General features: G+C 34.8%; 3 protein-coding genes across 3 annotated transcripts; 1 reads left to right on the forward strand and 2 right to left on the reverse strand.

Moving 5' to 3' along the window:
* Nucleotides 1-1,264: 1,264 nt before the first annotated feature.
* LOC145089777 (uncharacterized) lies at nucleotides 1,265-2,939 on the reverse strand. Its single transcript, XM_079028173.1, has 3 exons — nucleotides 2,712-2,939; nucleotides 2,211-2,637; nucleotides 1,265-1,614 (listed from the first exon to the last, which is right to left on the reverse strand). The coding sequence occupies exons 1-3, from the start codon at nucleotides 2,937-2,939 to the stop codon at nucleotides 1,265-1,267; spliced, it is 1,005 nt and encodes a 334-aa protein (XP_078884299.1).
* A 6,245-nt stretch (nucleotides 2,940-9,184) lies between these two features.
* DFR (dihydroflavonol 4-reductase) lies at nucleotides 9,185-11,691 on the forward strand. The gene is made up of 6 exons (XM_079025296.1): nucleotides 9,185-9,354; nucleotides 9,460-9,629; nucleotides 9,786-9,983; nucleotides 10,758-10,917; nucleotides 11,009-11,201; nucleotides 11,275-11,691. The coding sequence occupies exons 1-6, from the start codon at nucleotides 9,234-9,236 to the stop codon at nucleotides 11,492-11,494; spliced, it is 1,062 nt and encodes a 353-aa protein (XP_078881422.1). The 5' UTR covers nucleotides 9,185-9,233; the 3' UTR covers nucleotides 11,495-11,691.
* A 496-nt stretch (nucleotides 11,692-12,187) lies between these two features.
* On the reverse strand, nucleotides 12,188-15,571 carry LOC145087349 (soluble inorganic pyrophosphatase PPA1-like). Its single transcript, XM_079025297.1, has 9 exons — nucleotides 15,371-15,571; nucleotides 13,699-13,834; nucleotides 13,505-13,533; nucleotides 13,347-13,412; nucleotides 13,104-13,211; nucleotides 12,952-13,017; nucleotides 12,692-12,812; nucleotides 12,531-12,612; nucleotides 12,188-12,466 (listed from the first exon to the last, which is right to left on the reverse strand). Exons 1-9 carry the CDS (start codon nucleotides 15,554-15,556, stop codon nucleotides 12,424-12,426), a joined length of 837 nt encoding a protein of 278 aa, XP_078881423.1. The 5' UTR covers nucleotides 15,557-15,571; the 3' UTR covers nucleotides 12,188-12,423.
* Between the last annotated feature and the right edge of the window lie 1,643 nt (nucleotides 15,572-17,214).

A 17,214-nucleotide genomic window follows, 5' to 3' on the forward strand; every position in this document is an offset into this window, starting at 1 on the left:
TTGTAAATTCTCAAGTTTTTGTAAGAGTCATTTCTCAGTTTTTTCTAATTCTTGAAGTTGAAGCTTCCTATGTATACCCGCCTCATCAATATTGAAATTACATTGCTTAACCGCCCAAAATTCACGGTGCTCCAATTCCATAGGAAGATGACATGGATTTCCAAAAAACAACCTAAATGGGGACATTCTTATTGGGGTCTTATAAGCGGTCTGATAGGCCTATAAGGCATCATCAAGGCTCAAACTCAAATCCTTGCTTGTCAGATTCACTGTTTTCTCAAGAATAGATTTCACTTCATGATTTGAAAACTCCGTTTGACCATTCATTTGAGGGTGGTATGCGGTAGAGACACGGTGGGTCACGTTGTACTTTCTTAGCAAAGCCTCCATCATATTGTTGCAGAAATGCTTCCCTTGATCACTAATCAATGCCATAGGCACACCAAATCCCACAAAGACATTAGATTTTAAAAAGTCAATAACTGTTTTGGCATCATCCGATCTTGTGGCTTTGACTTCAACCCATTTAGAGACATAGTCAATCGCAAGCAAGATGTAAACTTTGCCAAATGAGACGGGAAATGGGCCCATAAAGTCAATTCCCCATACGTCAAAAACTTCACAAACAAGGATTGGATTTTGTGGCATTTTATTTTTTTGTGAAATGTTTCCCGTCCTTTGGCACCGTTCACAGCTTTTACAAAACAAATAACAATCGCGTGACATGGTTGGCCAAAATAGTCCACACTCAAGAACCTTTCTCAAAGTTCAGTTAGGTCCGAAGTGTCCCCCACAAGCAAATTTATGAAAAAATTGCAAATTGATTGATGTTCTTATTGGGGCACACATCACCTAATGATTTGATCGGGACAATATTTCCACAAATAAGGTTCGTCCCACACGTAATATTTTACATCACTTTTCTATTTATCTTTTTGAGCACGTGAGAATGTGTCGGGATACCTTTTTCGTGACCAAAAAGTTAACAATATTGGCATACCAAGAAGTAGATTAAATAAGGGAAAAGAGACGCTCATCCGAAAACTCGTCCCGCAACGGGAAATGAGTCTCATTTGAAGTGATCCGACTTAGATGGTCGGCAACAAGGTTCTCACTTCCACTCTTGTCCTGAATCTCCAAATCAAATTCTTGCAATAGTAGGATCCACCAGATGAGTCTTGGCTTTGCATCTTTCTTTGTCATCAAGTATTTGAGAGTCGCATGATCCAAATATACTATAACTTTGGTGCCATGTAGATATTGCCTAAACTTCTCCAAAGCAAACACTATGACCAATAGCTCCTTCTCCGTGGTAGAGTAGTTGCTTTGAGCATTGTATATTGTCCTCGATGTATAGTAGATCACATGGGAGGCTCTTCCATTCTTTTGACCCAAAAACGGCGCCAATAGCATAATTGCTTGCATCACACATGATCTCGAAGGGGAGATCCCAATTTGGAGCTTGCATTATGGGAGCGGATGTAAGCAACTTCTTGAGCTTGTCAAAAGCTTCTTTGCACGCCTCGTTGAACTCAAAATCAACCTCCTTTTGTAAGAGTTGGCACATTGGTTTTGTTATCTTTGAAAAATCCTTAATGAATCTTTGGTAGAAACCTGCATGGCCCAAAAAATAACGAACTTCTTGAACATAAGTCGGGTAGGGTAAGCTTTGAATAACATCAATTTTAGCCTTATCTACCTCAATTCCTTTCTTTGACACAATGCGACCCAAAATAAGACCTTGACTCACCATAAAATGACATTTCTCAAATTTAAAACCAAATTTGTTTCAATGCATCTTTTTAAAATTTTGGTGAGATTGGTCAAACATTCTTGAAACGAGTTCTCGTATACCGTAAAATCATCCATAAAATCCTTAATTATGTTTTCAACATATTCCGAAAAGATGCTAACCATACAATGTTGGAAAGTGGTCGGGGCATTACACAATCCAAACGACATTCTCCGGTATGCAAAAGTGTCAAATGAACATGTAAAGGTTGTCTTTTCTTGGTCTTCTGGTGCCACTGGGATTTGGTGGAAACCGGATTACCCGTCTAAACAACAATAATAAGATTTCCCGGCCAATCTTTCTAACATTTGGTCAATGAAAGATAATAGGAAAAGATCTTTTCTTATGCTTGCATTGAGTTTGCGGTAGTCAATACATACTCTCCACCCGTTTTGCACATGGGTTGAGACCATCATACCTTTTTTGTACACGACCACCGTTATTCTCGTTTTCTTCGGTACCACTTGCACTTGGCTTACCCACTTGCTATCCGAGATTGGATAGATCATCCCCGCATCAAGGAGCTTCAAAATTTCTTTCTTCACAACTTCCATCATAGGCGGGTTCAATATTCTTTGCGCATCCCGACTCGGCTTGCATTTATCCTCCATCAAGATCTTATGCATACAAGTGGAGGGGCTCAATCCCTTGATATCCGCAATCGTCCAAACCACGGCTTCCTTGTGTTCCTTCAACACCTTGAGGAGTTGCTCTTCTTCACCTTCGGTTAAATGAGTTGAAATGATAACCGAAAGAGTCTCATTTTTTCCCAAGTATGCATACTTCAAGTATTGAGGTAGGACTTTCAATTCTAGTTCTGGTGGGTGAACAAGGGAGGTGGCAATCTTGTGTGAGTTTGAGGTAATTTAATTTGCTTCACACTGAACTGAGTGGTTTTATTGATCTCTAAATTGTGTACAAATCTTTCAACTTCGGTGTCTAATGAGTAGAGCTTCAACTTCTTCGCTAATTTTCCACAATCAAACCCTTTGCTCAAAATCATCTCCAACATGTCACCATTAGACAACTCAAACAACTCTTGGGTTAACGGTTCGACAACATCAAGTAAATACAAGGATGAAACATCACTAGGATATCTCATAGCATCGTAGATATTAAAACTTATCGTTTCCCCATCAAACTCCATCGTTAAGCTTCCCGCATACACATCAATCTTTGTTATATCCGTCTTCAAAAATGGTCTCCCAAGTAAAATAGAGCCGACTTGGAGGACACTTGTTCTTCTAGATCAATCACATAGAAATCCATCGGGAAAACCAATTGGTTCACTTGCACCAAAACATCTTCCAAGACACCTCTAGGAAAGACACTTGATTTATACGCAAGAGAGATTATGACACTGGTTTCACTTAAAGGACCAACATTCAATGATTCATACACCGAATAAGGCATGACATTGATAGAAGCACCAAGATCAAGCATGTCACTACTAAAAGTGACATTTCCAATTTTGCAAGGAACCGTAAACATTCCCGGATCTTTGCACTTGGGTGGAAGTTTCCTTTGTAAAACCACGGATGCGTTTTCATTCATTGAGATTTTCTCATTTCCCTTCAATTTCCTCTTGTTGGTACAAAGTTCCTTCAAGAATTTTGCATATCTAGGAATTTTTATGATTGCATCAAGGAAATGGATGTTTACTTCCACCTTTCAGAAGGTGTCTAAAATCTCTTTCTCCTCCATATTCTTCTTTGAAGTTGCATGTCGGGAGGGGAATGGTGGTTGAGTGGATATTGGTGTCACTAGGGGAATAGTCTTTTTTGGAACTCCGACTTGTGCATCATTCTTAACTATAGGATCTTCAATGACCTCTATTTCTTCCTCTTCTTCCCTTAGCTTCTTCTTTGAACTACTTTCTTCGATTTGTTTGCCACTTCTCAAGGTCACCACATTGACATTTGGGTTCTTTTCGGTTTGAGAAGGGAGTTTTCCACGGGACTCCAACTTGTTTATGGATGTAATTATATCTCCCATTTGTGCTTCAAGGTTGGAGATACTAGTCCTTGTTTCTTTTTGGAACTGTTGGGTATTAGTGGCTAATGATTTGACAATGTCTTCAAGAGAGATCCCGAAGCTACTTGGTTGGGATTGAGGAGGTTGTTGGTGATGATGTGGAGGGTTCAGTTTGGGTTGATATTGTGGTTGTGAATGTTGGTAGTGAGGTTGTTGAGGTGGGTAGGAAGGTCTAACCAATGCATTTTGAGGCAATGGTCTTGGGTTGTAGCTCATGTTGGGATTTGGCTTCCAACTTGAATTATATGCATTTTGGTAACCGGATGGTTTGTTGTGGTAATTTTGGAACTCTTCCGTGGCATTTACATGTTCCGCATCTTCTTGAAGAATGGGACACATATCCATAGGATGTCCCATTGTTTCTCATATTCCACAAACCATCACTTGTGGAGTTTGTCCCATGGCTAACTTTTGAAAAACGGATATTAAATCTTTGAGTTGAGACTCTAGATTCGATGTTCCCACTTCATTGACTTTTTTTTGAGTTTCTTTCTTCATATCTTGGCGCGGACCAAAGTGTTGGGAGTTCGCGACTATGGTGTTGAAGAGTTGTCTTGTTTGTTGTGGAGTTTTGATAAAGACATATCCTCTACTCGAGGCATCAACTAATCTTCTCTCCATTGGAAACAATCCCTCATATAAGTGTTGAATGATGAGTCATTCCGGAATTTGATGTTATGGACAACTATAGCACATGTTGTTGAACCTCTCCCAATAATCATGAAAAGTCTCATTTTGACCTTGGCAGACTTTACAAATCTCATTTCTAAGACTTGAGACTCTTGAAGCATGATATAACTTGTCAAGAAAAGCTCTTACCATGTCGGTCCATGAGTTGATTAACCTAGGGGGAAGATAGAATAACCAATCCTTTTCTCTATCGGCCAATGAAAAGGGGAATGCCCTTAACTTGATTTGGTCATCGGTTGACCCCTGTGGCTTCATGCTAGTGCAAATAATATGGAACATATTCAAATGTTTATGAGGGTCTTCATTCTCTAATCCATGAAAAGTTGGAAGGTGATGGACTAAACTTGATTTCAATTTCGAACCTCCTTCCAAAACCGGGTAACTGATACCGGTTGGAGTTTGTGTAACATCGGTTTCCATCATTTGCCTCAAAGTTCTTTCGGGAGCTTCTCCTTCGTTCGCCATTGCAACTGGTTCAATAATGGGTGGATTTTGTTGTAGGGGTGGCGTTTCGGGAATTTCTTGGCGAGGATCGAGACTAGAATCGGGTTCTGTGCCACTTGATGAAACGGTTTCAACCTCTGGGTCCCCGTGAGGATTTGAAGTTTGACCACGTTCTATTCTCTTTTCCTTCGCCGAACTTCTTGCTTCTTTTTCAATTTTCGGATTATAAATCAAAGCACCTGTACGTTGAGATCTGGGCATAGAGAAACAAATTGATTAAAAATAAACCAATCCCCTGCAACGACGCCAAAATTTGGTGGTTGTCGAGGCCAACAAAATAAATACCCTAAATATTACACACTAAAATAGTGTATAGTGGTAAAGGGATCGTATCAACGAAGATTGGTTCAATTTAAATCTCTATGTAAATCACTTGTTCAAGTACTTGTATAACAAAAATAAAAGTAAAATGGGGGAGGTTTAATTCTTTTTGATTGTTTGATAAAATTAAAACTAAGCTAGAATGCAAATATGACAAGTAAACAAGTAAAAGATTTGAGAAAATTCAATGAAGTGAAGTTGGTTGATTGTGGGATACACCACATGGATGACATGGTTGACTTATCATTAGACTAAATGGAACAACACTTCTGAATTAATTTAACTTGGCTATAGCAATTCATAAGCACAAATTACCTTAACCCTTCATAGTTATTAAAATGGTTAGTGGAGCTCTTAACACATTTCCTTAATTAAAGTCACAAAATCAATGAAACATATAATCTTGTGAAAATCAATTAGATTTAAGTTCTAAGAGTTACCAAGTCCAAAAGATAATCAAATGCTTACATTATAATTATGGAGGAAACATTTTCATGGTCTAAATGAAATGAAAACAAACATATAAACCATTTGTTGCTTACTAAGTTAAGGGTCCATTACTTAACCAATAAATTAGTCAACAAAAATAAGCATTCATTCATCAAAGTTCATGATCAAAGATAAATAAACACAAGAAGATGTTTGACTAGAAAACATTTCCATAAATTTCAAACACAAGATAATATGAAGTCTTCAAATCAACTAATCATCAATGGGTTAAACCCTATTCAACCAAATGTGAATCTAGCCAAGCATGGCCAAAATAAAAGAAATACAAGATAGTTTAGAGGTACCAAACATTGTTCTAGTTGCAAGATGAAAAGAAATTACACCAATCTTCTAAATCTTCAAATCTTCTAAAGCCTTCTTGAGAGAAAAAATGAATGATTTTTCTAAAGTGATGATAATGAACTCCCTCTCAAATTTCCAGTAAAAAGGGCCCGTTTCCAGATTCAAAAGCTCAACAAAAGCCATCCACCAACTTTCCCAAAATAGAGTCACAAAGTCAAACCCCAGATTGACCACAACACGATCCACGCTGACCGTTTGCGAATCCACATGGGCCGCGTGGATCTCGCTGATTATATGCCTTGGCCCATTTAATATGTAATCCAGCCCAATATTCTCATTCATCCTTTTGCCAACATGCATCAATTCTTGGGAGCCCAATTATGTTATTCCAAAGCCTCCAATGATGGTCCAATGCTTCTTTAGTCATCCCTAACTCGAGTCCTCGTCCAAAGATTAAGTCCAATGCACTTCTCGCTCATACTGACACCAAGCCCAATTGCACCACTTCAAGCCCATGAACAAATTGTAAGCCTCCAATAGTCCTGCACTCCTTCTATACCTCCAATAACTAATAGTCTTCGATAAATCCTACAAATAAACTCAAAAGATTGGAAAGCACCCGATAAAGGAGAAAAATAACAAAAAGAGAAAATATACATAAAGATTAACTAAAATGAGATGATTTTAACTAAAAATAAACTATACAAAGAAGTAATAAAAACGAAACTATCAGGTATGAAAGCCAATATGAAAGAAGTTTGTTGTGTAAGACGTAAAAAGTATCACTTAGTAGACAATTTATTATTTGGATAAAACCAATTATCAAATTAAATAATTTTAATATTATGATATTCATTTTGTTGGATTGTTTGCACCAGAATTTTAAATGTTATTTTAATTTGGTTTGGTTATCTTTGTTTTATAAATCTTTATTTTTATTTAATATTTTAGAGTAAATTACTGAAATAGTCCCTATGGTTTGGTCAAAATTACATGTTTAGTCCCTAACATTTTTTTTGCACTTAGATCGTCCTTATGGTATGATTTTGTTACGTTTTTCGTCCCTGAAAGACATGAAAAGACTATATTGCCCTTTTCAGGTTATTTATTTATTTGTTTATTATTTATTAAATTAAAAAATAAATTAATGTATTAAAGAAAATGTTAATTAAGCTTTTCATCATCCCTGCAACCTACTATCACTTCACATGGGACTCTCTAATCCACCTCTCTTTCCTACCGCCTGTCACAACTGCACCCTCTAGCCGGAAACCTCCTTCGTTGTCACCTTCGAACAACCATCCACCACCGCAAGTCTTCATCTCTTACGAAGAATCTACCATCGTTTTCATCGAACAACCTACAACCATCCACCACTGTAAAAAAAACCTACAAACATACCAGATGTAATCCTCAAAAATCTGCCCTAGATTTCATTGCCTTCTTCATCTCCACCGGTGGGTTTTGATTTTAAGATGAGGGTTTTGATCTTACACCATCGTTGCCGTCTCCATCCACCATCGTATGTAACCATGAAGAATATGCCCTAGGTCAATCGATTTGCTTCTGTAACGATGAGGTTTTTGATTTCACACCGTCGAATAGAAAATCCAAGCCCTAGATTTTGTTTCCTTCTTCATCACCACTGATGACTTCACCTGAAGAGTCAAAGTCCAAGCCCTAAATTGCCACCGCCATCATCTAAAGAGTTAATATCCAACAATCCCGTCGTTGTGCATCTAGGGGCTACCATATTTAATCTTTTGTTAGGTTTTAAGTTTCAGGTTAGCATTTGATTTCATTTCAGACTTCACTTTTTTAGTTTCAGGTTAGGATTCCATGTATGTATTTGATCGGGCATCAATATGTTTCTTTTCTATAGCATTTGATTTTGATTTGTGGTTTGGAATTAATTTTGGGGGTTTGATATTTTTATTTGATTTGAGCTTCGATCTATTTTTTGTGGTGGTTAAGTGTTAATTTCAGTTTTAATTTTCATTTTAGCTTCAGTGGAGGTGGTGGTGGACGGTGGTGGTGGTGGTGGTATTGGTCGGTGACAGTGGTCTTCCATGGCAATGGTGGTGGTCTATGGAAGGGACGATGGTTATGGGGTGATATATTTTAAAGTAAATTACATTAATTCATTTTTAATTAATAAATAATAAAAAAAGTTTAAAATAAAAGACAAAGGGCAATATAGTCTTTTCATATCTGTTAGGGACGAAAAACGCAACAAAATGATACCCTAAGGACGGTCCGAGTACAAAAAAATAATTAGGGACTAAACATGTAATTTTGACCAAACCACAGGGACAATTTTAGTAATTTACTCAATATTTTATTAATGTTTTAGAAAAATATTATTACATTTAACAAAAACATTTATGTTTTCAAAAACATTAATATACTTAAGATCTGAGGTGTCAATCGTGTCGTATTTTGATTGAGGGGTCTTGGTTGAGAAAGCTTAACTTGGACACTACCCATTCATATCGTCTTGCTTACCTTAACCCAAATAAGCCAAACCCGGATACAACCCCTATAACCCATTTAATTATATGAGTTTGTAGGGTCGTGGGTCATGGGAAAGAAGTCTAAATAACACATATTTGCTTATTTGTTATTTCCCTCTATTTTATTTAATAAGTTTTTTTTTTAATCTAATAAAATAAACGGATTCACGGGTCAACCCACAAATTATTTACAAACCGGAACAGGAATAAATACTAAATAGAGTAACATGACAATAAAATACAACCCAAACTTATTTACCTTATTATAGGATTTATGTGTAGTCAAGAATTACCATCCTACATGAGATATCAAGTATGATCTCCAAGATATGATTCGTGTTAATAAAAGGGTATTTGTGAATTTAGACTAACCCCCAAATTAACCACCTTGTTGTCTGACCAACCGGTCAAACGTTCAAGCATGACACCCTCCTCCGTCACCACACCATTCTCCACCGTTTATTATATTATTTAGTTGAATGGTGGGTTCGGCACGTGATGTCAACAAAAACCCCATCTATATATATCATATTACAAAAAACTCATCCATATGCTTAATCAATCATTACAAAACCTTCAAAAACAACATGAAAGAGGATTCTCCGACCACCGTGTGTGTCACTGGAGCTGCCGGATTCATTGGTTCATGGCTCGTTATGAGACTTCTTGAACGTGGGTATAATGTTCATGCCACTGTTCGTAACCCTGGTATATATACATATATAGTCCTCGATTTTATTTTTTATTTTAATTAAGATATTGTTTTGGTTAGTTTTGTATAAGTTAAAACAAATATAACGTTTGATCAAACAGATGACATAAAGAAAGTGAAACATCTATTGGAACTACCAAAAGCAGCAACAAACTTGACGTTATGGAAGGCAGATTTGACACAAGATGGAAGCTTTGATCAAGCCATTGAAGGTTGTCATGGAGTCTTTCATGTGGCTACGCCTATGGACTTTCAGTCCAAGGATCCTGAGGTACGTAGCTACACTAATTAATTATATTATACTTAATTTTTTGCATGCATATATATATATATATATATATATATATATATATATATATATATATATATATATATATATTCATTCTCGTAGCGACGATGATAACGAATATTATTATATATATTATAGAATGAGATCATAAAGCCAACAATAGAAGGTGTATTAAGCATCATAAGATCATGTGTGAAAGTCAAAACAGTCAAGAAATTGGTGTTTACATCCTCTGCGGGGACAGTGAACGTGCACGGAAATGATCAACTTCCGGTCTATGACGAGTCTCATTGGAGCGATTTGGACTTCATCTACTCCAAGAAAATGACTGCATGGGTTCGTTTTAATTCGTTGTTTTTATTATCACGTATTCATACAAAACAAGTATTTTTTTTAATCGATTTACTCGGTCATGTTTTAAATTTTTAGCAGCAACGGATTTAAGAAATTAATTAATGTTTCAACTGGTTTCAAATTGGTAGATAACTAAAACATGAGATTATAATGGTAAGAAATATATTTTGTTACATTAACAGGTCTACAATGCCTCTTGATTGCATTAATATATAAGAGCATCTACATTTGTAAAGTTTTTCATGAGTTTTTTGGTGCTAAATTCTCTGCTGAACTCATAGTATTATGAAGCTTTACAATCCACTCCGTTTATTGGCACATGTGGCGGGTGCATAGACACTACCTCGAGCTAGTGGGTCCCACCTTATATTTTATAGAAAAAAAGTATAATTTGTCTCCACTTAAATTTACTTGGCACACTTTTAAGGAAAAAAAAACCTAAAATCCATAATTTTGATTTCTTTTATATATAATGGACCCTGTAAATTAATTTTTGTTTCAGATCCACACTATTTACTTGCATAGAATGACAAAAAAAAATTAAATGAAAAGTAACACACGTGACAAGAATGAAAATTAACAAAATAAAAAGGAATCGCATTTCTTGAGGAATGATCGATTCTATCCAGCGAAACAAATATGTTTTTCGGCTTCATGTGAAATAAACCATTTCATTCATTTTCTTTTACATCATATCAAACACTATATAAATTCAAATAGTTTGTCTTTTAAGTTTAAATTTGTGGACAAGTGCAGATGTATTTCGTATCAAAAACATTGGCAGAAAAAGCAGCATTTGAAGCAACAAAGGAAAACAATATCGATTTCATCAGTATCATACCAACCTTAGTCGTTGGTCCATTCATCACTCCCTCATTCCCTCCAAGCCTTATCACCGCACTTTCTTTAATCAATGGTACATACCACACCCCCCACAAAATCATAAAAGGGAAGACATTTTTCTATATATGTTCTAACTTGTGTATGTGTGTTTACACTTAAACTAGGTGAGAAATCACACTATTCGATCATAAAACAAGGTCAATATGTGCATTTGGATGATCTTTGTGAGTCCCATATATATCTATATGAGAACCCAAAAGCCGAAGGGAGATACATTTGTTCTTCCCATGAAGCCACCATTCATCAATTGGCAAGAATGATCAATGAGAAATGGCCTGAATACCAAGTTCCAACAAAGTAAGTATCTAAAGTTGGTGGTTTTTCTTTCATCATGTTTGTGTTGATATTCAAATGTATGGTGATTTGGTAGGTTTCCAGGGATTGATGCTGAGCTACCCGTAGTTTCTTTTTCATCAAAGAAATTAACCGATATGGGGTTCAAGTTTAAGTATAATTTGGAGGAGATGTTCAAAGGAGCAATTGATAGTTGCAGAGAGAAAGGAATGCTTCCATATTCCACAATCAAGAAGAAATTGATCACATGTAATGAAGACCTTGTTCATGGAGTTCTTCGTTCTATCAAAGACTAAGTGATACGGTATCAGGGACAAATTTGAAAATTTGAAAAGTTCTGTGTCTAGTTGTACCATTATAATAAGAAGTCGCCTTTTGTATGTGTGTGTGTGTTTTTTTTTTTTTTAGAACGATATTGTCGGTCTAGGGGCCAAAAATGTATCTTTGTCAACCACTAGATCTTTATCAAATACATTCAACAGAGTTTGAATTTTGATGCCTGGATACTATTAAAAGTTAAACTGAAAGAAATTAGAAAAATGCCTTAATCTTAGATTTCATACCAAACAGAAAATAACCGTAAACAATCAACATTCACATGATAGAATTCCTTCATTTGTGGCTCAACAAAAAATATAGAAATAAATTAAATGGAAGAAATTGAAAGTATGACGTTTGATGGTGCCAAAAATTATGAAACTTGGACTTAAAGTGAGAATTTCAATATACCACAAGGACCATTTCTGTAACTTACTCACAATTGTACTGTCTTTAGTTTTTTCTTTCAGTTCCGGTGAAGCTATAGGGACCAAAATTGCAAGAGTATACTACTGTTTGATTCTTATACTGTATCCTAGATTATTTATACTTATATTTATTTAATAATTGCATTTAATTCTTTTTAATGACAACGTTATAGCTTAAAATATTTTTTAAAATACGTAGGAAAACTATATCACAAATATGTTCATTTTATTTAGTGACAGCAATAAGAAAAGATGTTTTCTTTCTGTTGTTAAAATGTGTAGAGCAATATTCCACGACCACAATAGGCCTTTTAAACCTTTGTCCTTGTTCTAGAAACACACAGTAAGAAATATCAGTAAAGATGATTATACAAACCATCAACATAACCCTTTGTAGGATACCACCACCGTAACCATATATTATTATTATATTACTTTCAAGTTTCAAGAATCCTACCACATAATAATAACACCAATTTTTACTGCCTCAAGCTTTCAACAATGTAGGAGGCGTACAGATCCCTGCAATCACAAATATTCATTTAAAATATATGCAAGAAAAACACAGAAAGAGCCTATAACTCACATGGAATACTTGATAGCTTCAATTGCATCATTTGCTGGGAGGAAATCATTCACTTTCACTGATTTGTTCTCGTTCTTCTTGTCTGTATCAACTTAATTAAGGCTATACAATGCCCAAAATAATAATTTAAAAAAAAAAATTATACGCAAATTTACGGATACAATCCTCGAAGAAACGGCGAATTTCAGCAAGACGATGAGGAGGAAGTTCTTTGATGTCAGTGTAGTGGCGAAATTCAGGGTCATCAGCACATACTGCTATGATTTTGTCATCAGATTCACCCTGTAAAAACCAAAAGAAATTCAGATTGGTCAAATAAGTCAAACAATGGAGCTAAATGCAAGAAATGATACAAGTTAACATAATAGATATTTTCTTATTTAATTAAATAAGAAAATTGAAAATTGAAAAGCACATGTACCTGGTCAATCATAGGCATTAATCCAATAGCACGCGCACGAAGGAAGGTGCCTGGTAGTACTGGTTCCTGTACAACCCAATTAACTTCCAAAATATTATATAATCGACTTTTTTTTTTTTAATTTTTAATTTTTTAATTTATTTATTTTATACCTGCATGAGTACCAATACATCCATGGGATCACTGTCTTCACAAATGGTTCTTGGGATGAAACCGTAGTTGTGTGGGTAAACCACAGATGAGTAGAGAATCCGGTCAACCTGTTTTTTTTTTTGTTAATTTAAAAGTCAACAAATGTAGAAGATATATAAGAAAATCACTTATCTAAAATTGATTATATAATGAACCTTTTCTCGTTGACAAATTGATAAAAAGGTAGTAAGAAACAAGTTTACCTTGATTAGGCCACTCGCCTTGTCAAGTTCATACTTCACTTTGCTGCCTTTTCCAATTTCAACAACCTAACATAAAGTTACACCAAATTAAATAAAAAAAATCTTAACTTACAAGAATTAGCAAAAGCAGAAATTGACAGAAATGTGGAAAAACATACGCAGTTGAAAACCGCAGGTGCACCTGGACCTGCATTTATCAAACACAAAAAGAACACACCTTTAAGAGCAGATTCATGAGCTTTGTAACGATTTCAAATTATAAAAAAAGGATCCTTTAAATGATTGTTAATTGTACACTAGATTTTTATAAAACTATGATTATGATTAGAGTATTAGAAAATAAAGGCTTTACCAATTTCCAAGTCATGCCATGGATGAGCAGCAACAGCTCTTCTTGACATTGAGTTGAGGATCCTTTCATTGAGGCTCACACGAGTATTTCCAGAGCTTTTCTCACTTCCTTGTCCCTCATTTTTAGCCATGTGTACCTTCAATTTCAAATTATTTAATAAATTTTAATTTTAATTGACTCATTGTGAAACTAATACTTCTGTTGACACAGATTAACTGTATGAAACTGTTGAGAATACTAGCAAATAGATCTATTAAATATAAATGTGAAGACCAAAATACCCTCCACCTGCAACCTTTTTATAAGAAGACCCCACAATTGACCTTAAGAGTCGAATGAACTGGTTTGAACTTTTAAAAAGTGGGAGCTTATTTTAAAAGAAAAATTGAAGTAAAAACATTATAATTATGTGGACCATATAAAAGGTATACAGAACAGAAAATATTTTGGTCTTACTAACCAACCAAATAATTCAAAACATAAAGGCCAAATCTATTGCTACACCAACTTTACTATAAAAATCCATTTATTTCTGTTTTCCTTATTATTGAATAGTGTGTAATTGCTGATAATCAATGATTTACACACGAAACAATTATGCTAAACCAAAATTTTACTCCACAAATGACAAATGAAATGAGTTACTTTTTTTTTCAAGAAACTATTGTTTGATTCCGTAAACCTAATCCCCTTGTTTAATTCCATAAACTGATAAGAATTCTTTTGATTGTAGATTGAAAAATGATTATTAGATAAAACTATGAGAAAGTGAGAAAAACATTTCCAATTGATAATTAAAAACGATCGATGTAAAATTTCAGTTTCAGAAGTTTCAAAATAGAAAATTTGAAGACTTTTCTCCGAGTCAAATGGAGGAGTATTAGAAAATGAAAATTGCCAGAATCAAATTGGCGAAACGTAAGTGCATGTTAATCTGGAATGAAATTAGAAGTAAATCCGATAAATTAAAACGATAATCCATGAAACGAAGATTCAACACTTAATGTATACGCTTTGTTTTCGAAAAAAAAAACTTATCCACGCAAACAATCTTGTAACACTAAACGACTTCAAATCCATACATCTGACTAGAGAAGATGAAACAGAAAATTAGAAGATGAGCCCTAACAAACAAGCTCTTCGATAATCATACCAGGAACTTCTATCATTCCAACATCTGGAAATTGATCCAAAAAATCAGATGAAATTTGCCGGAATCAAATTGGTAAAATGTAAGTGCATGCTAATTTGTCGTGAAATTAAAAGTAAAAGTAAATCGGATAAATCAAAACAATAATCTACGAAACGAAGATTCTACAAAAACACACTTATACTACTAATAAGCCTTCAATAAACATACTAGCGCCTTGATTCATTCCAACATTTGGAAATTGATCCCAAAAAAACCATCGATGATGAATTAAACTACATACTAAGAAAAAAACAACCTAACAATCAGTCTCAATCTCATTGACTTAGAACACAAACTCATCACAGCAAACTAACAAAAAAAAAACAATCGAATCAAAAACTAATTAACCAACAAAAAATCAATGAGACAGTGAGCCTGTATTCTGTTCTTCTCCTTAACATTTTCACTTTGTTTATTTTTAGGACTGGTAATCAACGAAGGCCATTGAAAAAGAAGAAGAAGAAGTAGAGAAAAACTTACAGATTGAGTGATTGACAGCGAAATCGAGTTCTGGAACGGAAAAGAATGTGAGGAGTGAGAAAAAAGAAGAGAGATATTGGGGTCGGAGAGTGAACGCACAAATTTGACGCTTTGAAACCTTTTTCTGAAAAAAGGAACGGATGGTCTACGGAATCTGCGAACCGTTGGATTGGCAGGGAATATCATCGACGATCTGTACACGTGGATAATACTCTGTTTAAACAGTTACTCCTCTTGCACATGAAAATGGAATCAATTTTAACTAAAATTTGATGCGAATATTTGTTTATTTGTATTGCATACTTTATAACAAAAATATAGTATAACATTCGTTATACTGTGTATTGTTTCGCATGTCGTTTTCAATAAAGAGTTGTTTTTTTGGATTTGTTTTCAAGAAAGATTTGTGGTGTTTGTTTTTATTTAGGAAATTTAATTTTTTTGTTGGACAGAAAGAATTTTATATGGCATGTTTGTTTTCCAAAATAGTACAAACCTAAAAAGCTATGTGTGTAAGTACAAAAGACATAAAAAAATCTTCTAAATTGTATAGGCCTTAAGCCAGAGGGAATGGTATTATTGTTCTACCATGGCAAATGGTGGTGTTGTCATCTATTTCATACAATGGACGAGTAGAGAAGAAGAAATAAAAAAGAGAAAAAGAGTGAGAGAATTAATGAAGGATAGAGGAGAGAAATATGACACGAGGAAGCGCCTAGGCCACACCCTGGACGGTGGGTGTGTCAGCTAAGCTAACATACCACTCCTCATGTCGTGCCCATTGTTAGGTGTATTTTATGCATATATTTAGCATGTTTATTTCATAACATTGCATTACATTTAGGTTTAGAATCATGTAGTTTACACATTTTTAAGACATTTCATGGTATTAATTCACCCACACGTTTTTATGATTTTCATGGATTTTTGGAAGTGGTAGGGATGATGAATGGAAGCTTCGGGTAAAATTTCAAGATTTTTAGAGCAAGGATGCATGAGTTGGGGAAATTGAAGAAATCAATTACGGACTGTTCCGCGACTGTGTTTTTTAACACATGAAATAAACATGGTCATGCTTTTGGAGGATTGGAGCCTAAAGATGATGCTTCCACGAGCGTGTTTTCTATGCCTAAAAATTTACATGATCGTGTTTTCTCTCACATAAAGCCATTTTCAACAACGAACTTTCAAGACTTTCCCCAACATAGCAATGTACGTTGGGCATTTGCACGGTCGTGTTTTCTTACTGTGTTAATTTACATTGTTGTGTAAATGAGAACATGAGTTATTTGGTAATTTCTGATTTTAACTAAAAAAAAGGGGGGCTTATCTCATGTCCGGGAATAGTCAGTTTTGGAGCTTTGAAGGGTGATTATTGGATGATTTTTCTTGCTTGTTTAACACTTGGAACCTATTTCAATTCGTATTTTCATATTTTGTAAGTTTGATTCGTATTTTCATTACATCTAGACTTCAATCTTAATTTAGCCATGTGTGGCTAAATCCTTTATATTTCCAGTTTTAGAGGCTACCAGATGTTATGTTTTTAATTCAATGAATTGATGTTATGTTTCGCTATCTATCTAGCAATTATAGTTTTGTTTTAACAAAGATTTTGATTGTGATTTTGGTTCATGGTGGCCACTTTAATTAGAAGTAGGTCATTTTTGTCATTCAACTTTTTGAAATCCATAATTGTTTTGTGAACTTGATACAAAGTGACAACATCAACTTAGTTTTATGTAACACCTAACTAAAAATAAAGTACACCTAATTTTTTTTAATTTTTTTTATATAAAAGAGAGTGTACAATATAATAACCTGTAATACAAGTTATTATCATT

This window comes from Lactuca serriola, chromosome 2, assembly GCF_051521515.1.
Source record: "Lactuca serriola cultivar US96UC23 chromosome 2, Lser_US96UC23_V15, whole genome shotgun sequence".
In the NCBI taxonomy this organism is placed as follows: Eukaryota; Viridiplantae; Streptophyta; class Magnoliopsida; order Asterales; family Asteraceae; genus Lactuca; species Lactuca serriola.